At 38.2% G+C, this 26,587-nt stretch overlaps 1 protein-coding gene across 1 annotated transcript; it reads right to left on the reverse strand.

Annotated features, from left to right (window-relative positions):
- Window positions 1–42: 42 nt before the first annotated feature.
- On the reverse strand, window positions 43–25,996 carry bcl3 (BCL3 transcription coactivator). Its single transcript, XM_028009887.1, has 9 exons — window positions 23,278–25,996; window positions 21,960–22,077; window positions 13,073–13,181; window positions 5,276–5,477; window positions 3,442–3,530; window positions 3,242–3,319; window positions 1,436–1,603; window positions 935–1,034; window positions 43–851 (listed from the first exon to the last, which is right to left on the reverse strand). The coding sequence occupies exons 1-9, from the start codon at window positions 23,789–23,791 to the stop codon at window positions 745–747; spliced, it is 1,485 nt and encodes a 494-aa protein (XP_027865688.1). The 5' UTR covers window positions 23,792–25,996; the 3' UTR covers window positions 43–744.
- Window positions 25,997–26,587: the final 591 nt, after the last annotated feature.

A 26,587-nucleotide genomic window follows, 5' to 3' on the forward strand; every position in this document is an offset into this window, starting at 1 on the left:
CTGGCACTTAATTTCATAAATGCAACAGAGTTACAACACAAGTGAAACTGTTGAACAAACTTTATAAAAAAAACAGTCAATAACTTTTGACAAGATAGGAAAATAGATACAGGCATACAAACACAAACACTTAAACAAGATACCATTTCCAATCTCGCTTGCTTAAATATGTAGGGATTTGTTTCCTTACAGTCTGTAATTAAAGGAACATTCACAAAAGGAATACTGGAATCTTCAAATAAACTTTGTATCACTGTATGTCCTTTAAAGCCTCTTTCATTTCCTATAATATTCAGTTTATGCTCTGATGTGTATCAAAAATAAAAAGGCAGGAATTCTGATTTCATTAACAATTATTTCATGTAATTTACAAATATGTGCAAGTAACTCCAAAAAAAATCTTTTACATTCAAGCTTGTTTACATGCAGTTTCCCACTTCTGTTCATGCCGACTTGGAAAAGAGGAAACTCCTCATTTTTTAATGTCAGCATTACCCAGAAGTTTTATTTTTATATTCACAAGATAAATGTCCAAAACAGCAGCTGTATGATTTGAGATGCCTCATCTGGCAAGGCAATAACAGCTCAAAGAAGGCCACATTTGAGATGTGGTCCAGTGTTGAGTCTAATGCTGATATTTTCTGGCTTTCCCTCATATGAGGCAAATCCTTTGCTGAATGCCCTGAGTTTGACGATTAGCTGTGTGGAGGTAGTTGCGAGATCCACTGGAAATATTGCACAAAGCTAGAATAGTGCAGACGAAGTCTTTAGGGGATGGGAAGCACTAGGAAGGAAGCTGTGTGGTGTTGTAGGAGGTGTAGATCCATGACTGTGGTTTGAAGAAGGGGATCCTAAAAACATTGAAAAAGGAATAAATGAGGAACTGAGGAATTTTTATTGACTGCGCACAACTGTCTTTGTTAAATGTTCTCACCATTCTCCATATAGCAACTCTGACGCGGTGAGACCGACACACAAGGCTGCTCTTGAACTTTGATCTGCTTGGATCCTCTTCCTCGTAACACATCTGTTATCTGCAGAAGATTTAAAAACTTATTATAGTCTTTGTGCAACACACTGGTATAAGTACTGAGAAAAACAGTTTAATACAACTGGAGAAAACATTGCACTATTTAGGTTTGGCCTCTAGAGGGAGGAATGCATGCATTCTTCCATTTTTGGCTCTAGCCTATCTCCACTGTTTAACCTGAGCTGAGTCAACTTGGTTTTGCAATTGTTTGTGTTTGTTCTGATGTAACATTAGTGAATAGGCGGGATTTTCCATCTTGAAATTATAGTGAGACATTAAAATGTCAACAAACACACAACTGGAGATCCCTTGGGGTTTTTCCTGCTTTCATGAAATGAGATTTTCCTAAAAGCAGCAATGAACCATCTTAAAACAGAGTTTAAAAAAATGCAGTTATTTTCTTACTTTTTTATTCTTGGCCACCATCACTGGCGTATCATTGTGGTAGTTCTTGAGACTACTGTCTGCTCCGCTCTTCAGCAGCAGCCGGACGGTATCCACCTGACCTCGGCCACAGGCGATGTGCAGAGCTGTGTTCCTGCTGTACGACTGGCTGTTGACGTCACAGCCATTCTGTGAGAGAGAAACAGCAGACCGATTCATAAAGAAAACCAAACTAGATGATGCTCAACATAAAAAAAAGCCCTGCTACAGGATGGTTTGATCACAACAAGATAAAGGAGAGAGAGTAGTTTCAAAAGAAATGTGATCAAAACAGGAAAGAAAACTCCTCATATGCACAGTTCAGCAGGTAAACGCAGAGAATGAAGGCAGCCCCACAGCATTTCCCCCCATTTCTTAGAAATATGTATCTATAAGCTAGAAGGAAATAAGCAAAAACCCTATAAGGTAAAAAAAAAGACACTTAAGAAAAGAAAAGCTTGAAAAAAGTATTTATATCCATTTAACCTTTTCTAAATTTAGCTACATAACAACCACAAACTTAAATGTGTATTATTCTGATTTTAGCTGACAAACTACATAGCACATTATTTTTGAAAAAAGAAAAAGAAAACAATTCCTAGTTAATTATTTTTGTTGCTACAAATAAATATGGCAAGTTGGTTAGAGGACTGTATTTGCATCCATACACCTTTAATCTGATATTCCTAAATAAAATGCAGTGCAATTGACCTTTCTAATAATTAGTTCACTTCTAACAGAGTCCGCTTGTGGGTAATTTGATTTCAGTAGAAATACAGTAGTAACGTAAATGCCTCAGAGAACATCAACCACATCATAAAGACCCAGGAGCAAACCAGAAAGGGATACAGTTGTGGAAGAGTTTAAAACAACAAAAAGTTAATGTCAAAATGTATCCAAAATATAAACATATCAAAGCAAAAATAATAATGTTATTTTGCTCTGGAAGAGCTGCAGGAATCCATAGCTCAGGTGAAAGAACTGTTGACAGGCAACTAGATTAGTACTCCACAAACCTGCCTTCCATGGAAGAGAGGCAAGGAGACAGAGAGACAGTGCAAACATTAAGAAGGTTTAGTCATACAAGTCTAATTTTTCTTTCCAACTTTCATGCACAATGGCATGCATGTCAGAAAACTGGCATTGCAAACCTAAACACCATCTCAATCATGAAATAAGGCAGTGGTAGAATCATGCTACGTGGATTTTTTTTTCCAGCAGTAACAGGGAAGAGAGAGTCAGATGAGAAGAGTGGTAGAGGTAAATACATGACAAAAAACTTGCTAGGCTATGATTGGAGCAGAGGTTCACCTTCCAGTGGAAAAACAATCCTGAACATTCAGCCAGGGCTGTTAGGGAAATGTTCGGAATGCAGCATATCTATGCGTTAGAAAGGCCCCATCAATCTGTAACAAGACTTGAAAAGAAAACTTTCGACTAACGTTCTCAAACCAATCTCACCATGCTTGGATTATTTTGCAAACAAGAATGGGTAAAACTCTTTGCTTCTAAATCACTCAGTTGTAATTTTGAATGAAATCTGGTGGAACAAAGTACTGATTCAAGGGGCTGAACGCAAATGAGTTTTATTTTAAAACCCTGAATCATTTACATTTCCCTTAAAGATGTTGTTCCATCACATAAAATTTCAATAAAAACACATTGAAGTTTGTGGTTGTAACAACACTAGATCTGAAAAGAGTCAAGGGGCTTGGTACTTTCTTCAGACACTGTAGCTGTGTCACCAACCTTTCCCCCCTTCTTTCAGTCACCACAAAGCATAATTACCTCAATGAGGAAGTGGACCATATCTGCATTATTGCTTTCCACGGCATGCATGAGAGGACTCTGACCACTCTTAATGTCCTGATAAGAAGAAGAATAAAAAACGACCATCAACATGATAGTCAAAGAACAAAGATACTTGACAAGGTGACTTTTACATGCTGTTTAATCCACAGTACAGAGTTTGTGGATGTGGGACTGACCATCACGTTGATGTCTGCTCCTGCATCCAGCAGCATTTTTGCCAAATTTTTATGGCCTTGCAGCACAGCCAAATGAAGAGGACTCAGACCTGAGGACATAAACAAGTAAAAATTCAGACTGAAACATTTGGCTCATTTTTCCATCTTTAAAAATGTATAATTCACAATATTATAAAAAACACAACATGAATTTAAGTCACGAGTACTGCTTTAAAGAATGCAAGTGGCCAGTTATGGTGCTATTGTAACGATGTGTGTACACAGTCAAAATGATACCATTTACCTAGACTTGTAGTAACTGTCATGCAAGCAATGTCTTCTGTGCCGTGCAAATTTTTAGACTTGACAGACAGAACAGACTGCAGAGCAAGGAAACGTTCTCATCCCACCTACATAACTTAAAGTTCTCAACCCCCACCTGAAAATAAATTGACCTTTTCTACAGCCCCCCACAAACTGTAATGCACAATTGAGGGGGTGGTTTGTGTTTTTTCAGGTATACTCAGAGCAGGTGAGAGCACCAAGCAGCCGTGGAAATAGAGCCAGACTTAAAAAAACCCCCAACAACACTACAATACAAACATTAACATTTAATTCAAAAGTAGAAACTAAGCATTTCAGATATTTAAACTACTGATGCTACAAAAAGGTTTTCATGTCAGCAACTAATTTATAAAATGTGGGAACAGAAAAAAAGAAGGACTGAAAAAGTTATGTACAATTTTACAAACAAGCACACAAGAGCTCACAAAATCCCTTAATGGAAACAGTTATCTTAGATCCTGTTCATCATCATCTTCACCATCATCATCAATATTTTAAATATATTTTTAAACGATTGGAATAGGATTGCCAAACTAAACTCAACTCTCAAACGTTTTGTTGTTTGCTTTAACCTCCACCAAAATCCCAAAGAGCTGTGCAACAGGCATTATAAAAGCAAATGTTGCTTTGGGTGCACAGCCTATAAAAACTATATTACAGGTAGGCATGTTATTTTGTTGACTTTACTGATCTGGGTTTTCCCCAAATAATTTCAACCTTCAATAAAAGTTATTCTATCATCATCATGTGACTTTAAAACAAACAGGACACATGTTAATGTTAGCCTAGTGTTCAGCTAAGAGATATCATCACCAGAATGCAAGACACAATTTTATTGCTGACTGTAGTTATATAGGTTATAGTAAAAATATAAAAGTCTGTGACTGTCACACTAAACAAACACTGCACAACATCATATGTTAAATGGAAAATGGTTACACCTATGTGAAGTAATACTTATGTTCTCACCACTTATACTTATTAAATCTAGTTATTGCACTTTAAAGCTGCTCGGCTGTCAAGCATACAAACAGCATTTGTTTTATTTACATTATAAACTGATACCTGGTATTGGTAAACATATATTCCTAGATGACTCTGATGCATATCAAGTTAAAAAAATCCTGATCAGGAAATCTCTAAATGGAATGTGTCGCAACTAATTACATTAATAACAAACAGCAGGAAAAGTGAAGACTTGACAGACAGAACAGATCCCATTGATATTTGTTTGATATTTTATTAATTTTAGCCTGTATTTAATGCATATTTTTAACAGATAAATTGCATACCTGGAAAATCACTGTTCTTATTGAACACAATGTTAAAGAAACACCTGTAAGTGAAACTGGCAACAAATATCAATATTCACAAAGAATAATATTTGTTGTTTTAGAAACTACATGAAGTAGACACCACATGTCACAGCATCCAGTTAGGAAATGTTGTTAAGAGAGGTGGTGATGCATATGGCTTTGCTTAAAGCAGAAGAGTACACATCACAACTCACCTTCAAAGTTTCTGATCTCCAGGCAGGGTGAAGATGAGGAGAAAGACAGCAGTACAGATAGGCATTCGAGCAGCTGATATTCACAGCAGAGATGGAGTGCTGTTTGGCCATGACGGTCCAAGACAGCAGGGTCGGCCCCCGCCCTCAACAAAACATCCACCATGTTTGCTTGCTTGGTTATCACTGCCAGATGAAGAGGAGTCTAAAGGAGAAAAACATTTAGTTTAGATAAACCAGTGTACTTAAGAGCATGGATTTAAAAGGTATTTTGCTTTCCCACAAAATATCAACACTTTTTAATTGTGTTGCGCACAAGAGAAATGCTTGCCAATTTCATGATATTTTATTCTGACTTCAAAGTAATACTTTTCTTTCTTTCCTTCATTTGCTGTTATAAATACAAATGCTATGGCTCACAAAAACAAAGATATAACGACTAATTACTCTGAGGTTGTCAGAAACAAATTCTACCAAAAAAATTGTCTGTCTGGGATTAGTGCCCAAGTAAAATATCAATTGTGACATTTAAAATCCATATTAAAAAAAATATTTTTTTCATGCCACACAAAAAACTGTATCGCAATTGCACAAAAAGGCATTTGATCACTACTAATCTCATCAGCAGAATAAAATCAAGCTACTTATGTAGTAAGTATTATGCAAAAACCTTGCACAGAAAAAGAACGACAATGCATAAACAACATTATTTATTATTAGATTTTTGGCCAAGAGCCTTACAGAACTGTTTTACCCAGAAGCCAATAGATGATCTCTTCTTCCATTTTTTTCTTTTTACTGCAAATACTATTTTATTGAACTGTTACAATTAGCAACATATTGCTTTACAACAAGCTTTTGGAGCAAAATGGTTTATATACTTAATGTCTGTTATTGTAAGTGACAGCTATAAAACTAAGTTCCAGTTAAAGAAAAAAAGAAAACATAAATTGGCAGTTAATCAACATTCCATGTTTTTTTCTGTATCCAATATGTATAATATATATGCAAAATCCAAAGACAATAAATAAAAAGTATTAATGGAATATTTGATTTATGTCCTTAATTATGTTCTGGGCTTTTCAATAATATCCTCATTAAAACAAATAGAGTCATAGTCAACAATCCCCAGAGAGGATTCAGTCAATTAATATACAGTATGGCAATGGCATTACTAACCCTAATCCCTGCCTAAGGCATCACCAATTGAGTCCTTCTATTGCAGCTGAATACCACAATGCATTATACCATAGCATATAATGATAACGTGTCAATATACAGATCTTTAATAAGCGAACACACTGAGAAAACAGCAGTAACAAAGTTGGTTAGTGGTAGCAATTGATGAGAGATAAAAAGCCTTCTGAACTACAGGAAGGGGAATCCCCGTCTTGTTGTGTATTCAGCAAGCAGATGGGCATAGTTAGTTTCAATCTAGTAATACAATGTATAATTATAGACTAATAAAATAACTATGGTCTAATATTTGCAGTCTCTTTAAAGTCTGAATTATTATGGAACTAAAACTACATTTAGGTTTATTTTTGCGACACCAAAGTCCAGTCACTGCTATTAAGAGACCATGAGCTGCGGTTGCCTATTCCTGAATATAGACAAATACACTTGGCTAACACACCCATTTTAAAAATAGATAACGGGATGAAAAAAAACCCCAACTCAGCTGAATGGTTTAGTGATAGGCCTTAGTCATTTCCAAATGACAAAACTTCTATTGATGATATATACATCAGCATAGCCTGAATCAATTGTAAAGCCAATTAGTGCGATATGATAATAACTTGTGAGGAGGAACCTGTTCATGACTTCATGAGTTTCACTTGACCAAGTGTGTTTTCAGAATCAGCTGAATGAAATCTTGAAAAACAATCTAGGATGTGCGTAGAGGTCATCATGAATGACCAGACCAGAAGGTCAGAGACCACCTGCGGTTTTAAATTAGGCAGTAATCAGTTCCAAATGTGTCATAAAGGGAAGTCTTTTATTGTGGGATTTTTAGCTGCTACTCAAAGTTTCACAAAAATGAACCAATCGGGAACAAACTGTTGTTCCAAGTTTCACTTTTGTTGTATTACTAGGGTGTGTGTGTTCACCCGCACTGACTGTGTGTTCCAGTAAAGACTATTTAAAAAATTCTTGAGCTATGGAAGAGCCAATTTGTGGAATTCCTCCTTTGTGTCATTGCAATGTTCCTCTCTTCAACTCTTGCTTCTCTGAAGTCTGACTCATATTGACAGATGAGCAAAGATGTGAGACCATTTCCGTAAAGGTTTTACTGTAGCTTGCAGCATTTGGAGTTCATTCTTACACCGCATTGTGTAAAGACACTTCTTCCAAGAATAATACTACAATTATTATAACTTTGCGAACTGTATGCGATGCATCCAACACAAAGAAAATAACTTCATGAGCATATTTTTTGCAGAAGAAAAATAACAGCTACTGTTAAGAAATAAACTTTTCCTTTTTTTTTACCATGCTAACACATCAATCCTCTGGCAATAAAGTTTCAATAATCTACGAGTGTCTCCAAGTGGTCAGATAAATTTTAGTTGATATAATCAGAAAGTAGATCAAGCCATCAGTTTCACTTTCAAATTCAAGCATGCAGCATGCCAAGGTCAGTGAATCTTCTCCAGTGAATACACTATGGCTTGAATGTTTATTCAACCCATAGCCATAGAAATACCTTATTACCTAAGGCAGAATGCAATCATATTCAATACATTATGCGTTTACATGTTGCCTAAAAGTGTCTTTTGAAAATGGCAACCTTTAACCGGGTATTAATGTACATTAAGCCCACATTCCAGTTAATGTTTTTCTTTTTATTGGTGTTATGAAATATTCTTACCTAAATGCCATGTTTCTGTGAGCTCTAAGTGGAAAATGAAGGCTTGTAGTTAGCAAGCCAGTGTAGTGTTTGATCGTTCGAATACATAAATGAGGTTCACACAATTTTTAGAGATTGCAAATAGCCAAGTCATCACCACAATATTAAGTTGCCTTACTGTAGGACTGAAACAATTCCTCGAATGATTTGAGTACCTCGATTATTAAAATTCCTAGAGGAAAATTTACCTGCCTCGAAGCTTCGTTAAATTATGTTTTATTATTTAGCACACTGTATTCCAGCCAGAACATTTGCGTTCTTTCGCGGAGCTCCCACTTCCGCATCTGAGTTGTTGACGAATGTAGTCTTAGCGGCATAAAGTCCAATTTTCAAGTTTGGACGTGGGGATTTCATTTAATTGATGATAATGCTCGGGTTTTCATCGTTTTTGGGGGACCAATAAGCATCCTTAAAATGACTGGCACGATGCCTGGAGTACAGCAGCCTTTCTCCTCTGGGACCTGCTGGTTCAAAGCGAACAGCTGGAAGAGCGTTGCAGGAGTATTTATACAGGTGAGCGGATAGACTCAACACGGCGGGTGACAGAGTAGTTGATGCTTACAGTTTAAGTGTAGCTTTACGGACGAACCGCACAATAAATTTTATATCATCCCAGTCTCAACATATGGGTGGCGGAAATCATCATGGCGGTACATGGCTGGTAGATGAGTTTGTGAGTGTGACGAATGAAGGTGCCGTAAATATCCCGTATTGCTCCCCCTCGTTCTTACTTTCGTCCACTGGTCTACCGGTCGTACATTAGGTTTGTTCCTTCGTCTTTCCCCCTCCGAACTTACGTTCGCCAGTCCCCTGCTCTATTTCCTCCAATAATAGCTCCCTCCCATGAGCTATTATTGTTGCAGGTTAGTTTTCTAAACTACAAAAAAGTAACTGTTAAGGATTCTCAAAAATGAATAATTGGACTGATATTGATATCCAATAGTAACACCGGTGTTATGCCAGATTTACCAATATTTTTTAAAATTATTTTTTTAATCCGATTACTCAATTAATCGTAAGAATAATCGATAGATTACTCAATTACTAAAGTATTAGTTTACAACAGCCCTACCTTACTGTAATGTCCACAAAGCAATAAATTACTGGAGATGTTTGTCTGTGTTTTTCCCTAAAAATTTAATACCAAATATGTATTTAGGAGGAAGTATCCTATACTAGCTTTCATAAATAATCTCTTTATCCAAAAAATATCTTTCCTTGCATTACTTTTTACACTCTTTTCTGCCTTCCCCACTTTGTGACTTATGACTGTGCCATAAACTGCTCACAAAATTATCTGTCCTGAATGATTCAGAGAGCAAATAATTCTGCAATCCGAAGCCTTTTATGGACTTTTAAAACAAACCACAGAGATTCAGGCCATAGTTTCCTGTAAAAGGACTTCAGTGACTAAGCAAAACTCCTGCATTTGATAAGACTTGAGGTGGAAAGGGAGAGCTAGGGTGGGGAGGCACAAGAATGAGGAAAAGAGGAAGCGGTGGAGGATAGTCTAGGGGAAAGACAGGATAAGAGGGAAAATCCCTTCTCTTTCCCTTTTAGTGTGTTCTGATATACAAACATTCCTGCAAAATTAGCCAATCGACATGCATGACGGGAAAAGACGAAGAGAAAAGAGCTTTATGGAGATGAAAAACAGCCCGAGGCCACAGGCAGTGCCAACCAGACACAAACATGGAATGCAGCAGAAAGAGATAAAGGCCTTCTGCAGTGCATACTGAAGGGCAAAGTCAGTCATGTTGCACACATAATCACACGCTCTTACGTCAGTATCGTTGACAGTTATGCTGATAGCATCAGACAGTTTATCAGTTCTGGTTAGAAACTGAGATCTTAAAAATATATACGCAGTAACAGATATGATAAAAAATAAATAAATAAAAAAAACAATAGTGAGAGAGTGAGGCTGACAGACAGAGAAGCACGCGCAGGAAGGGAAAGTCCCTGTAAACTACCCTCTGAACCTCAGTGCAAGGTATGTTGAGAAACAGCCCTGAGCACTGCAGGCAGGGAGGGGAGGGGTCATGTGACTTCTCGGAACAAGGATACTAAAAACACACAAACACACAGTTGTTTCGTTTGTGTGCGTGCACGCACACACATACGCAGAGACATACAGACACACTCTTAAGCAAAAAGTAAGCATGCCTCCAATACGCCATAAGCTAGCTACACATTAATGACAACAGCACGTGCATATAGATGCATGTGTTAGAGTTGGCACTGCAAAGGAAATAACTCATTAAGTCCTATCAATGTTAGTACCATGCACAACATAATCAGCTGTCAAGACCTTGCAGAAAGAGAAAAAAAAACAAAGCTGTGTGTTTTGGTTGGCATGACCGACGTGGGAGTATCAAACAGCTGGCTCCAAACCAATCATGTGGAAGGCAAATCATACACAGACATTTGCACAATTGTTGAACAACGGTACCGATAGTAACACTCTGTCAAAAAGTTCCAGACGCAAAACCACAGAAACCCAGGATTTGTCATCAATATTGGAAAAAGAGAATGCATATTAATTTCAGTCTTTGGGAAGTTGCTTAATGCTGGAAACTGTGTCCAACTTTGTCAACTATCTTTTTTTTCTTTTGTTGTTTTGAAAAGTAAAAAGTTCCCTGGCCTCATTTAGATAAGTGCGTTCTTTCTGCCTGGTATTCTGTCAAAACCACATAATCTGGTAGGCAAATGACTGTGATGGGACCTGCGCCTGTGAATCTCCCCTTTGGTTATAATTGCATATAACACGAAGTGTGTATGTGTCTTTGTGTGTTTATGCCTCTGCGAGGAGTGTGTGCGAGAATGTGTTGCGTGCAAGCATTTCATACACAGGGCAGACACAGGATATCACAAAACCTATACTGTCAAGCCTCAGCGATAAGGAAAAAGAACAACTGATGATAGCACCGGCATTATTTCTGGTAAGCATGCCTGCAGCGTCCTGTGTGGTGTGAAACCCCAGCCCTGAGAACGACAGCTCTTGCACAGCTCAGGTGCTTTTTTTCTGTTGAGGGATGAAAAAGACACAGCTGGCAGAGACCAGATAAGGAAGGCAATGAGGTTAAGACAACAAGGGGAGATAGAATGTGGAAGTATTGTCTTAAAAGAAGTGGTTGGGAAAAGCCTGGATTGGGAAACACTTAAAGGTAATTCTTTGAGAACATTCCGGTAAGCTCTCTTTAGGAGTCTCAATGTTTCAGTGAAAGTGTTTTCAATGTACACCATTTGTTGATTTGCATGAGCACAAAGTCCAAAATTCCCTTCCACAGCATGAACAAAAAAAATATTTATAGCCTTTATAGAATTAATTTCTATAAAGCCTATAGGAAGATTAGCATTATCTTCTGACTTTAACAATAATAGGGCAGCCTACTTACAATCACTAGAAAAATCTATTATTGAGGGCAAAGTGATTGCAAAACAACTATGGCCAAAAAAAAATAATAGTAGAACTTGGAAAAGACACAGAGCCCTTCCCAGAAAGCTCGTTACTCTGGTTTATGGCAACTACAGGTGAAATACCCAGGAAGGGTAAAATTTACCGCATAAACCTCAGACACTATGCCTGGAAGAGAATTTGATAACACAGCACAAGCAAAGGAGGAAACCAAGGCGCTTCCTCTTTTATTCTCCATTATGCTGCAGTTACTAGCTGATAGACATGTTTTAGATATGGTCTTATTTGGGAAGGTGTGACTCAATAAACATTTTAATCATTGGAGCAATTTTTAGCCACTTTATTTGTTAAGCTTTTTGTGCAATACAATTATCATTACTGATCAGAACTATCTGATCAGTAATGATAATTGTATTGCTTTTTGTGCACTACAATTATCATTACTGATCAGATTTATAAATTAGAAATCTAGTATGCACACAAGAGATGTTAAAAAAGTAAATTCCCCCAAATCCAAGTAAAGTCTTCTTTGAGGAGTAAGTCTAAGTTGAGCTATAAGTCTATGATGGGCATGTCCAAATCAATTTTCAAGTCTTTAAGAGGCCATTCCAAGTTAAGTCTTTGTGGAGCAAGTTCATGTTGACCCTCAAGTCTTTGAGAAAAAGTCTCAGGTCTTTGTGAAGTAAATCCAAATCAGATCTCATTTCTTTTGCTATAAAATTCAGTGTGAAGTGCATATCAAGTCAATGCAAATTTGCTGTAGTTTATGAATTCAAATCATTATACTTAAGCCTTATCAAATATATGAGACATCAATATCTTTATTTCAGAATATTGATTTCAGCATATCAAACACTGCTATTAACTGTTGTGATGTTTTTTAAAAGAATAAACTTCATGAGCTGCAGAGTAAAGCTGTGGTTAGCACTGCTGTCCTGCAGCAAAATGTTTCCAGGTTCAAATCTCACTCTTGGGCATTCTGCATTGAGTTTGCATGTTCCCTCTATGCATCTGTGGGTACTCTCTGGGTTCTCTGGTTTCCTAGCACAAAGTGTTAGGTTAACTCCAGGGTGGGCAACTCCAGGCCTCGAGGGCCGGTCTCCTGCAACTTTTAGATGTATCTCTACTTCAACACACCTGAGTCAAATAATGAGGTCATTAGCAGGACTCTGGAGAACTTTACTGCACTTAGGAGGTGATTCAGCTGTTGGATTCAAGTGTGTTGGATCAGGGAGACATCTAAGAGTTGCAGGACACCGGCCCTTGAGGACCAGGATTGCCCACCCCTGGGTTAACTGATCAATCTAACCTGCCCTCAGGAGTGAGTATGTACGTGCAATATTGTTTGTCTTAAGACTCTGTGTTGCCCTGTGAAACACAGTACAGAGTGTACCCTATTCATTACCCGTGACTGCTGGAGATAAGCCATCATGATATTAAAAATGCCATTAATATAAATGTATTGTTTCACCTGACGAAGATTGTTGTAGATATCAAGGCCTCTTCGAGCCAACACCAACAGGTGGATGAGTTTGTGGACGATGGGCAATTCTCCTTGAACCACAGCTATATGGAGGGCTCTGCAGAGGACACAAACGCAAACATTTTCACTCAGTAAACAAGTGCAGCATTTCTGAGTATTCAGCCTACTCAACCAAGTTTCTGGCAGTAGTGGAAAATTTGTGACAAGGATAGTGTTACTACTTTAGAATGATCCAAAACATGCAGCATAGACTTTAATTCTTATGTCAATGGTCTCAAACTGCATTCCTCAAGGGCCAGAGTCCTCCAACTTTTACATGTGTCCCCTGTCTTGCATGCTTAAATTAAATGGCTAAACTGCCTCACCAGCATGAAACCAAGCTCTACAGAATTCTGCTAATGAGCAAATATTGGAACCAGGGCATAGAAGGCATAGAAACCTCTAAAAGTTGCAGGACACTGTTCCACGAGGAATGCAGTTTGAGATCTCTGTGATGCGTTTACAAACTGAAATCCCCCCCTTAGATGTAAGCAAGAAACCAAAAAAAATAAGGAAATGTGTTGCTGTTCTCATTTTGCAAAGCTCCAAATACATTAAGCCAACAAGACATGAAACATAAAAATGTAATAAAAAGAGGATTTTACTTTGCTTTTTAGACATTTTTAACTTTTCAACAAATGTGGTCAATACTGTATACGTCACTGGATGACACATGATTACAAGTCAACTCGGCATGGGATGAAACTCCAAAAATATTTTGTACTTTATTTAAATATTCTCACTGAAAAATTACAGCATTAGCCTAAAAGACTGGAATGAGAATCAAAGAAGCAAAACGCTGTAGCCTGTGCCATGGATGTACAAGTCTGACTCACAGTACTCTTATCAGGACGCCTTAGTGGGAAACCACTATCTGTGGTCTGTACGCAAGGCAAAAGAACACAGGCTAGAGTTCAAGACAGGGAAGGTGCAGGAAACTGAGAAGGGGGAAGGCATGCAGTTGAAAAGCAGAATAGCTTTTTCTTTCTTTTTTACATATTCTTTCTCATACTATCAGAAGAAGCAGCTTCCAGTAAGAGCCAGATTTGTTTTATGTCACATCCTGTTGTCACTGTGAGAGGCAGCATTCGTTTTTTGTTTTTTTGTTTTTTCTCTGGCTTGCTTTGTGTGTTCTAAAATCTAGCCATGAAGCTGCATGGTTTCTTATAGGGGCTTTCTGCATGTTTGCACTGTCAGCTTTATGGATCAGACAAAACCAGTAAAAGACACTGCAATTTCATAACGGGGAACTTCTCGATAAATGTACCTATGCACAAACTTATGAGACCACAAATTGGTTTAATGGTGAAAAATGCTCTTGCACTTCCTGTCAATGATGAATTTCTATGACATCCATCTTTATCTTGTCAAAACAGAATTATATTTTGTCTTCACTTGCAGAACAAAAAATGAAGCCAAATAATCAGAAAAATATGGCTTGCATATGCAGACACTTGTATTCCTAAAATAGTCCAAGTGACTGATTGCCTTTAGAACCTCCTTAGTAGAAAGAATGAGTGTAATTTAACATGTATACATTCTGTGTTCAACTTCTCTAAGGACTGTTCAAACCATCCTCTTAAACCACGAAGAGTTTGACAAAACTGCTCAACAAACTGGTCAGTCAAGGGAAACCTTAATCAAAGAAGTAACCAAAAAGCCTATGCGAACTCTGGGGGAGCTGCAGAGATCCACAGCTCAGTTAGAATAATATGTCACTATCAAAACTTCAAGCTGTGGACTCTAAAATGCTGACCTTTATGAAGAAGTAGAAAGAAGAAACCATTGCTGGAAAAAAATACCATGGGAGGCCCAGTTTGGAGTTTGTTATTAAAAGGGACAAAAGAAACGTGTAAAAAGATACTCTGGTTAGATGAGCCCAAAACAAAACTTTTTGGCCCTCGTGCATATGGTTGTGTGGTAGACAACTAACAGAACATCAGCTGAAGACGCCATTTCCATCAGGAAATACAGTGGTCCCAGAATCATGCTGTGAGGAGCTTTCTTTCTTCAGGCATAGGAACCTCTGGTCAGAGTTAATACACCATTAGACAGTAAAGGTGATACTGAAAGAAGACCTGCAACCATGCTGAGATTTGGATTGAGGGTCAACTTCCAGAAGGGTGACCCTAAGAATACCAGAACTGAACTGCAATGCATTAGAATGGGCCAATCAAGGTATTGGCATAAATCCTATTGAGGATCAGCATCAAAATCTGTGATTTTCACCAAGTAATCTGAGTTTGAGCTATTTTACAAAAAAGAATGGACAAACTTTAGGCTTTAGATGTGCATAGCTGGGAAAAACAGCCCCTCAACAAAGGTTCTACACAGTACTAACTCATTGGGGCTATAAACATGCAGGTAACTTTTTTCAGTTTTTGTTTTCTTTTTAATGAACTACTTTAATGAACTACTTTAATGTGCTACTCTATGGTCGCCCTATCTTTTAAAAACCCAATGTACAGTATATCTTGAAGTTTGGAATTTTTATGTGATAACTGTGAAAAGGGTTTGAGGGGTGTTAAAACTGCATACATCTTCACAAACTATTATTGAAAATGATAAAGAACTTATGAGCATATCTGCCCAACTTGTTTCTAAAACCTAAAAGCTCTAGTGTCATGCCAAACTGGAAGTGCAACTGTAAAAGGCAAATACATATTTGCTCCTGATATCAAAGCGAAAAGCAGAACCTTTATATGCAGAGTGAGAATGACGGTTCTTTCCTCAGTAGATCCCTGTTCCTGTAAGTGACCTCAGCAGTGTGTATCAACAGACTGTAAAAAAAATAATAATACAGATCTGCAAAAAAGAAAAACATAAAAAAAGTTCAGTGTATTGCTCTTTCATAGTTTTGGTCAGTCATGGCCCAGCATAGTGGTGTCAAGTAATAGCAAACTGTTGAGGTATGACTCAAACTGAGATTTGTCAACCAGAGCCCAGAGGAAAGTGCTGTGAATAGTGATGCTCTGGTAAAAAAAAAAAAAAACGGCAGCTGCAGTTTGACTGCGTGAATAAATACTGCATCAGAACTTGGTTCCAAAATCAGAGCTCACTGAACTGGGTGTGTTAACAAAGGCCTGAAGTCAGCCTGCCTTCTATATCTGCACCCATCTCTCTCTTTTTCTCCTAAGATGAAACTGTACTGTTTCTGCTTCCAAGAAGTGGGGTAGACTATAGCCTGAGATAACCTCAGGCATAGCAGTACTGACGTAGACCGAAGTCCCAGGCCTGCTATGTTACAGGCAGCCAAAGTGTGTGTGTGTGTAAAGAATAGAAAAAAAGAGATTAGAAAATGAAGGACAAAAAAAGTAGAAGGCTTAGAAAAAAAGGCAGCTTGTATGTGGTATCCTGTTTGGTGTGAAGGGTGAAGATACAGCCAGACATAGAACAAACTGAATGTCCTGTCTGAGGACCAGCTGAGTAATGATGTGATGCATCAGTTTGTGTAAATTGTTAAAGAAGGAAATTGGTGGTCCAGTTCACAAGAAAAGATGACAGTACAAAATCTCCTGTGCACGTCAACGCCATAAAAAAATGTTAAAAAATCAAGATGATAATTAAGTAAAGCAAAGTTCAGTACGTAAGAACGGTTCCAGTGAAATGTTTATACACACACACTTCTGTTCATGACTTTAGTCATTTTTATGTGGGATACATTTGAACTGTTACATTTTTGGATGCACTGATTATACAGTTCCTTGAAATTTCAAGGAATTTCAAACTATAAACTGGATGGATACATTTAAAATGAATGTGGATTAGGAATAATGCACATAGATTTTAAATATGTGGTTTATCCCTAATCCACAAATGGCCAATATTATACATGCAGACTCAAAAATAAAGAGACATCTCCACTATTATTTGGTGAAATGTCCCTTAGAAAATTGAAACTTGATCACATGCAATATGCAGTCATGCACAAATGTCTAGCATGTTTCTATATAGAAATCTGACCGCTTATCTTGGCATAATTGGTAAAGTTGATTTAAATCAACATGCCGACTTTTAGACATTGTTGCAAAATTTTCAATAGGGTTGGTGTCAAATCAGAAAAGTCATATTTAAATGAAAGTAAAGAATTCATATGAATCAAAGAATGCTTCAAAGCAAGCACATTTCATCTCTACTGAAATTTGCAGCTGGCCACAAGTACCAACAGAATGCCATCTAGAGATATATTGAATGATCAGTGAAGATTTATCCGTTTTAATAAGAAGAATGTTGGAGGTGGCATTATGAAATAGATGGGTGACATTATGAAAGAGAAATCTCTTGAGATGAGATAATCTCATCCCAACAGATAGAAGGTTGAAACTTGGATAGAGCTGGGAGTGCTAGGACAATGATGCCAAACACATCAAAGATGTTTTTTGAGTGAATCAATAAGGCTAAAATTAAGGTTCGGGGTGGTCTAGACCTTAAACCTATTGAATTGTCTACCATTACTATTTATTCTCACCTGTAATTTACAATAAACATTACACTATATTCATTATTTATCTAACAATTGTGTTTTGCCCTTGAATATCCTCAATGCAGCATTTAGGGAATATAATAAATTAACTGAACTGTTACATGTCATGCTTATAGGGTCCATGAAAAACTTGACTCCTGTCTTAACCACTATAAACCATACCTTAGTTGTGAGTTTTTAGATAATAAAAGGTCAAAGGGGTGAAACATTTACATTATAAGCAAACACTGAATGCCATGAAAAAATAAACTTTATAACTTAATTCACTTTTTATCTTTGCAGAACACCATTATTATAAATCTCCATCAGTACTCTAAAGAAGGAATGGTAGCTTCAAGAGAATGTTAAGTATAAACCAGGGGTGCTCCAGTCCATTCCTGGAGAACTACAATCCTGCAACCTTTAGATGCATTCATGCTTTGAAATGCCTGTGTCAGAAGGATGAATTCCCTCACCAACAGTTACTCAGATCTGCAGAGGCCTGGTAACAAGCCATTTATTTGATCCAGGTGTGTTAGATAAGCAATGCATACAAAAGTTGCAAGATAGTAGCTCTTGGATGGATACACTGGGTTATCATCTGTTTGAAAATGGAACGTTGTTATTACCTCTAAAAATACAACAAGACAATGTGCTGTACTTCTCATTAATTTCATAGCCATGATGGAAATATTTACTCCATTTCCCCCTGAAATTAAGAGTTCAGAACTTTGTGGGACTCCTTGGTAGTGAGGATTAAAGCAGATAACCATGTTACCAAAATAATAACACACACATTTAAAATTTCATTCCTCAATAATCTTGCACACACTAACTGCTTCTATATGTGGAACATGTAGTGTTCTTTGTAAACTCCGAGTATAAGTTAGTCTATTAAGTGACTTAAACTTTGGAGTAAATCTGTTATTCAACTTAAATTTGACATCCGTACATCCTGAGTGCAGAAGACAGTGTGACACACAACATAAAAGGAGAGAGCGAAAGAGAGAGAGGGTGCAAGATGGGGCTGATAGAAAGAAAGCGGTAAATGAGGAAGTGGGGAGCGGATGTTTGGGTTTTTTGAGCCCATTCATTTAAAAACACAGAGAAGAAAAAAGAGAGAGAGACAGACACCTGAGAAAAACCGCAATCATGTTAAAAACTGAGCTCTCACTGGCTTTCCCGAAACTAAAGGGCTCATTGACGTAAGAGCAGGCGTGAACACCATCACTCACATTATGCATGCACGCACAGTCACACACACATTCGCATACATACAGTGTGAAAAAAGGACAAGGGGAAGAGAATGTCTCTTTCTGAAGAATTCATACAAAGTTTCATGCAACCACAAAGTAACACATACTGTAAGAGCAACATAATTACTTTAGCATAGAGGTTTGTCCGCAAACTGGAATTAAAAGAAGAAGGGCTGGCAAGCATGTAAAATGTAAACCATTTAAAAGCTTAAACTAATAAGATCTATTAGGCATCAAGATAAACTGTATTCTACCTAATATTTTTACAATCAACAGCAGATGTGCATGTAGAATAATTAGAAACCAGCATATCACGAGATCTATGGCTCTTTAAAATGTTGGTCATCACATTTGTTTTGAGTGGATGCAAATTGAGCTGATTCTTTTTGAAACTGCAACATCAAAGTGTCATTTAATTCTTGGACATGCTTCATTTTCAGTCACATGACTTTTGCCTGAGATTGCACTCGTGCTCTTGTGTCAGTTTCTCATTTAACTTTGTGTGTGGGAAGGTGCTGAACCTGTAGACAAAGGCCGGGTAGTCATGCGTTTAAAGTTTAGTATTTGCATTCATGTGGTCTGAAGACTCTGTGCCCTGTGGACGGTATCATTCCAAACACCCTTACTCCCACACCCTGAAAGAATACTCAGACGACTGTTACAGCAAACAAACGCAACCACTACAGAGTCTGACAGCTCAAGTAGCTATAAGCTAATGCTTTGCAATTTTGCTAAATTTCTGCATTGACACTTAATGAATCAGCTATGATCAACGCGGAACTACTTTTCCCTCATGGAAAGTCAGACAGCAGTAAAAAATTTGCCTGGATTTGATTGCAGTGTGGAGGCAGTACTGACTGTACCCACTAACTACGTAAAGACAGGTGAGTCATTGAGGCTGAAACTAATAAACCGGGATGATACTCCAAACATTTTACATTTGCATTGTTGTGCAATATTACATTTTTTACTCATAAGGTCACGAGGTTTTGCACTGAGACAAGGCTACTTTGCAGTAAGTCAAATTCAGTGTTGAATTAAATGAAATGGCTTGTAAAGATTTAGTATCTTACATTTATCTTTAGTAAATGTGACATTCATATTATGTACTTGTCTCTTGTCTTACTTATTCTGTTAAGTAACACGGTTGCACAGTGGTCACATGGAGTTTGCATGTTCTCCCTGTGCATGTGTGGGTTCTCTTTGGTTCTTCCTCCCACAGTCCAAAAACATGACTGTCAGGTTAATTTCTAGATTCTCCTTAGCTGTGTGTGTGTGCATGGTTGTTTGTCCTGTCTGTCTCTGTTGCCCAGCGACAGACCTGTCCTGGGTGTATCCTGCCTCTCGCCCAGAATGCTAGCTGGAGATAGGCACCAGCACCCCTCTCAACCCCATTAGGGACAAGGGTGTTAGAAAATGGATGGATTCTAAATAACATCAAATGCAACCTACAACCTTCATAAGTCACCATCATCAAAAGTTAAAAGCGACTGTCACAAGAGCAAACCTAATAAAAACATACCAGTCCACACAAACTGACAGGTCAGATAAGAAGAGCATTAGTTTAAGAAACAGCCAGGAGACCCATTTTAACCCTGGAGAGCCTGGAGGAGACACACACACCTCAGGTGGGAGATTGACACCACATCAATTGTTAGTTGTGCATTTCAGAATGGCTGGAAGAAAGGCATCGTTTAAAACGAAGATGTACATCTTGCAAACAAGATACATATAATATCTTGTTTGCAGCTTATATATATTTGTCCATGTAATGGACAAAGAAAAGACATGGAAGTGGGGAGAAGTTCTACTCAGAAGAGATCAAAGTTAAAATCATTTATGTTGACAAGATAAATACAGTGTGTAATGAAAGAATACCCTATACTGTATATGTTGGGATGTTGCATATGTGTTTTTGTTACCAATATTCAATTGGGAGTTTTATTTTTTAAATGTTTTCACTTTTTCTAAGTTTTACTTTGCTACTCATTCACTGTCCTTCCAGTACATAATGCAATTCAAAAACATGAGTGGCTATATATGCAAAACTGTATTAAATACAGATCTGAGTATTCAATGAAACTTTCTAGGGTTAGAAATGGAGCTGGAACCGTTTGATAGAGTAAACAGACGAATACAAGTCAAAGCTCAAGACCCACGTACATTTTTCAGTCCCATTTAAAATAGCAATTTGGTAATGTGTTTGTGGCTATAAAAGCTAAATATTTTTGTTTTATTTTAGGTTTGCCTATATTTAGGAACGGCATGCCATGCCCACCGTGTTTCAGAGTGAAAAAAAAAAAAAAAATCACATTCAAGGTGACATACAGCATTAGCTTCCCACCAGCCTTAAATGTAGGCCAAAAGGTCAAAGACTCTTGATGTGAGTGATACTGGCAAAAACAAACTACTTTGTTTGCACTACACTGTAGAAAGCTAGGATTAGTGACAAAAAAAGTCACTGATGTTGCATGTGGAATGTCTACAGTGTGAATGGCTCCTGCAACTTTTAGAGCAAAACAAACTGAATCATGAGAATCAAGGTCATCAGATAAGATTACTAACATAAACCTCTACGAATGGTATCAGTATTAAAAAAGATCCTGCTGCTTAACTTATCTACCACCATGACAGATGTGTTAATCACTGAATGTGTTCAGAGTGAAGAAGAAAACAATACGATTAAAGTCCCAGATTTTAAAGGGCTTTGGAGCCCATATCAAGCAAGAGTGAAACAAATTTTGCTTCCAAAATTACAGAAAATAATTTTAAAATTAAAAAGTTTCAACTGCTTTAAAGTTAACAGTTGAAATATACCATTTTATGACTCAATCTCTTGATCTCAGCAATGTATACTACATAACTTAAAGACAATGCATTTCCTCAGAGACGAGTAAATCTCATGAATCTCGCGAGCTCTTAGACCTGTTCGCTATGCCAACTTTCACTTTATAACACAGCCGCCCATCTGACTTCATCTGTGATCCTGAAAATCCAAGTTGGGAATGAATCATGGTGACATTCTCAGTTTACCAACAGCCCTGAGGACTTGAATAAAGGAAGGATATGCTCAGTGATAAGTTGCACTGCAACCACATAGTCCGGCACATCAACATACGTGTCTCCGTCTTCATCCTGATGTGTGGCCAGAGAAATTCCTGTCAGCAGGTTGTCAGTCTGGTGTACTCGTGGGTGGTGTGGCTCTGGAAAGGGGGGCAGGCACACTGGGTAGTGACCTGAAGAGAAATGGCAAAAAAAAAAAAAATTAAATTAAATAAATGAAGCAAAAAACATAAAACAAAGTTACACAAAGAGGATTAGAATTGGTGAAGAAAAACAATTATGATGAATAAGTCTTTTTTGTAGTAAGGAAATGTGCATCTGGGGTAGAGTAGTGTAGTGTGTATTCATTTATGAGTTGACCCAGAAAGGTGATGCTCTTCTGTCAGTTGAGGAGTAACTGACAGTAAAGATGAATGGCTGCAGAAGAGCTGACTGGATATTTTCTCAGCAGAACTGCTGTATCAATTACCCACAACGCTGGGAAGAAAAACTAAACTTTGCAATAATCTATGCCGGCATGCTATCCCAGAGGCTCTAAGAACACCTGAATACATGTTACATAATAAAGACAGAACACATCATTTTAAAGTTATATGAACACTGTTATATTGAATCCTAATTTTATTAATCTATTGAAATTCAGACACACTGCAATTGTTTATAAGTAGATCAGTGATCGAAGGTCTTACTTTCCATGCTTGCTTGTGAACAGAACATGGAAGTTTACCCCTCATTCTCAACTTTTAAGACTTTAATTTAGTCATAGGCTTAGCTGGAAAAGGACCTCTTCTGGTCAGGACCTGTCCAGAACTCAAGTAAAAAATATGTCACCACAAATAGAGACCTACATTGTTAAATAATGAGCTTTATCCATCTTTCCATCAAGTCTGACTTAGTCATCTGTCTGCTAAAGAAAAGCATACCCAAACCATAACTTTCCCAACATTTATCATTATTATTAGTAGTAGAAGGTGATGGGCAGAGTTGTTTTTTTTTAACTCATCTGACCAGAGCATCCTCTTCCACGTTTTCTGTGTCCCTTACATGCCCTGCAAAACCAAACCACTGACGGAGAGGGAGAGTGGTGGGATTTGCTCCTGTTTAAATATATAAATAGCACATTGAATAAATGAGTGGGTATATCTGGTATGAGCTGTGTGTGTTTGGTACAAGCTTGTTGTAAAACCTTTGGCTAGTTGACAATTTCATTTTTCTACAGAGGAAAAACTGTCTTACTGTAGATGACTATGAAATCTGAAAAATGTGCAAGACAGATTTATTGCAGAGCTACGTCCAGTTTAGGGTTAAGAAAGACAGATTTCAGAGAAAACGGGGGAAACATAATTATGTGAATGTTGGTCACAAGTGCTTACCGTAATTAATAATGGGCAAGATGCAGCAGGAATAGCCTTCCGGACTGTGAGCTGCTTGCTCGGTCCGCCTGTGGGTCACCGGTGCAACGGCGAACCTGCTTTCATCCGCTGCTCTCTCCAAGCGACTAGCCGCACTCTTCCGGACTTTCTGCTCCTCTGCGGGGGAAGAGCAGGGTGAGCTTGCCACTGAAATCGGTGCAGCCGGCTTCTGGACCTCCTGTTCGACGGGAAACGTGCGCTTCCTAAAAGGAAGCTTCGATGGAGTCTTTATGGGAGATGAGTCCGCTGCTCGTTTGCCGAGCTGAGTGCTTTCCGCGTCCGGGGAGCGGCGAGCCGCTGAACTGTCCGTCCCGGTGCTCGCAGGAGGCGCAGGTGAGCCGCCGGTCGCCCGGGCGTCCCCGGCGCAAAAGGTTAAGTCCCCCGCGTTCCTGCGCCCTCGAGCTGTGGTGCTCAGATCCAGCGGCGCTGCGGCAACCGACTGGTGGTCAACGCTCATTGTAATAAGACTCGGCATCAACTGAGCCAGGTTCAGGTAACAGCGCAACTTTGGCCACGTCCGGAGAAAAATACTAATTATATAAAAAAAAACAAAGTGAGAAACTCCAACATCTAAAGGGGGAAAACGGGCGGCGATCAAATCAAACCATTGCCCTATTTCCCTTTTTTGTCTCTGATCAGATAAGCGCTCAAATGTTCAGACTCGTGCCAGTATACACGAAGGGAAACCCAGGAGAACTTATAGACACATCTGTGTATCCCTGCGCACCTTTCTGAGCGAGTCTCGGAGGAGCTGCGCATCTGCTCTTAATGAACGCCTGTTTGACGCTGTAGGCCTGCTTTCGTTTTAAACCGAAACAATGAACTCGAAGCTGTTAATTACACCGAGCTGGGCAGGAAAGGAGTTTAACGTTGCGCTGAATTCGTGGTAATTTTTTGCATTTCCGACGTAGTCTGGATATCTGACTGTTTTGCAGACGAGTTCAAAACATTTCTTGAGAATTTAAAGCAGGCATGCTTGTCTTTTTCTTTCTTTCTTTTCTTTTTCTTTTTTTTGGAGGCAGGCAGGTGAGAAAAAAGGGAGACCAATACAAAAACATGGCACACAAAGCAACAGATTCAACTACACCTTATGCCATTTATGTAATGAAGGAGACTGGTGGTCTTAATGCCAAGAATGAAATATTTTCAGCTAATGTTCAAATTTACCAGACTGCAAGCTTCCACATACTGGACGCATTCCTACATACCTGGCCGATTTGAAGTTATTTCCAGTACCATGATGTTACTAAAAGATGAACTTCCTGTTGGAAATTTTCATGTCCTCTTATGCTTCCATTAACATAATTTTGGACCTTTTGATTTGCATGTTATCCATCACACAGCTTGAGTGCCTCGTGTTCATTACAGTGGCCCACTTCCACTTCTGAACTGATTTGATCTATTTTCTGTGAAAAACAGACAATAATTTCCTGGCCGTGATGCATTACAGCTGATTTCATCTGCAAAAAACGTAGAAAGTCTTTGGTAACAGCATGTTGAACGTCCACATTTACTTCTCTTACTGCTCTTTTTCTTCTAGCATGCAGTTAATTATTATGCATATCTGAAATCTGCATCTAACCTTAGATTTATACATTTTCTGTTGCTTGGGTTTGGGAACACCAGCCTGCATGTTAAGCTGAGCTCAAGAAACCACAAACAGATGAACAAGGAGAGTAGCAAACAGTAGATGCTCCATCATGACTCATGAAGCATTGCTGCTAGTCCTACTGCGACTTCACACCCAAGCAGACAGTCTTTTTTTCCTTGTCTATAATCCTGTCTTACCCCACCCTTAGCAAGGTTCTCATTACCTGGGTCAATTTGGGACTTTCCTCTTTCCACTGAAGTGTGGAGTGGGCAACGGAAAGTCAAGCTGTGTGTCTAAAGTCCCTAAAACACCCTGATACTATCAACAAGCCCTGCAGCTGTCAGTGCACTCAACCATTATGGTTAAGTGTGGAATAATGTGTAATTATTTATCAAAAGTATACACTTGCTTGCACATTTACACCCTGCTTACTCCTGTAAACACACCTCTTAAAGCCGGCAGCACAATGGAAACCATAGAGCTCCACTGATCTTTCCATTCATACTGGCTTTCAACAGAAAATATAATAATACTCCTTAATGTAAAAGTTCACCCTTCACCAGAGGGCTTTCACAGAAAATCACAGGGTAACGCATCAAAGTACATGGGAGAAATGTGGCCCTCTTGTGAGAGGATGGCAAAAGTGCAACACAGCTCTCAAATTACAGTGTGATTAAATACTAGATATTAAAAACGCAGATTGCTTTAAACTAATTTTGGACCTTTGAACTTATACAGTAGGGTGCTGAGTGGTTTTTGATTGGCATTTTCAGCAGCAGGTGTTTTAACTGCGAGCAGTTTTATCTTTGCTTTGTTCCAAAAAATGAAAGGTGTTTCTGTTTCCCTTTTTCCCAAGAAAAAGTGCAGAGTTAATTAGTTCTTTTTAAATAACTAACTTGAAAGAACAATGCTTTTAAATTAGTGTCCCCCCTCTCTGGAAGCAATGGTTAAGTTGTACAGCACAGGGCCATGGAAGTTATATAGCAGTGACATATGTTTTGTAAATTAAATATTTTATTCATTAGGATTGCAATAATAATAATAATAATAATAAACATAATTTACTACTTAATTCCTGGTACGGTAACATATATGTATGGAATTAATTCCTGGTACGGTAACATATATGTATGGAATTATGCTGGTCGATGATGTAGGAGAAAAATTATGAAGGATTTTCAGCAATTTTCACAAATAAACTTCTGAAAAGAGTGGCATGAATTTCTACCCAGCCTTCCTGAGACAACATTTTGTGTAAACCTTTTATTGCAATTATAGCTTAAAGTCTTTTGAGGAATGTCTTTAACAGCTTTAGACATACTGACTGAAATAATTGGCCTTTCTGGTTTGAGAAATAACAAAATCTCAGTCAGACTGAATTGGGAGCATCTGCCAAGATCAATTATGAAGTCTTGCCACACAAACTATCAGTTGGATTTAAGTCTGGACACAGAATAGCTTTTGTTGTATGTTTATGGTCATTGGCATCCTCCAACACAAACCTTCGACTAAGTCTTAAGTCTTTCGTAGCATCTCCCAGTACATCTCCCAGTACTTTCATGCTATTGGCTCTGTCAATTTTTCCATAATTTGGGCAGCTGTTGAATCGCTGTAGGGGGAAGCTGAATGTTGTTCTCCGGACTTGGAGAGAACAGGCTATTTTTACCAGGCCATTTACGT

The sequence above is a fragment of the Xiphophorus couchianus genome, chromosome 3 (genome assembly GCF_001444195.1).
Source record: "Xiphophorus couchianus chromosome 3, X_couchianus-1.0, whole genome shotgun sequence".
Lineage (NCBI taxonomy): Eukaryota > Metazoa > Chordata > Actinopteri > Cyprinodontiformes > Poeciliidae > Xiphophorus > Xiphophorus couchianus.

What these genes read in the sequence shown, in the direction of transcription:
- bcl3 (XM_028009887.1), bottom strand. Translation starts at nt 23,791, where the DNA reads ATGCCGAGTCTTATTACAATGAGCGTTGACCACCAGTCGGTTGCCGCA. An exon ending in CAGGATGAAGACGGAGACAC is followed by an intron (nt 13,182 to 21,959) that starts GTATGTTGATGT and finishes TGTCCTCTGCAG; the next exon opens with AGCCCTCCATATAGCTGTGG. An exon ending in TCTACAACAATCTTCGTCAG is followed by an intron (nt 5,478 to 13,072) that starts GTGAAACAATAC and finishes TTTCTCCTTTAG; the next exon opens with ACTCCTCTTCATCTGGCAGT.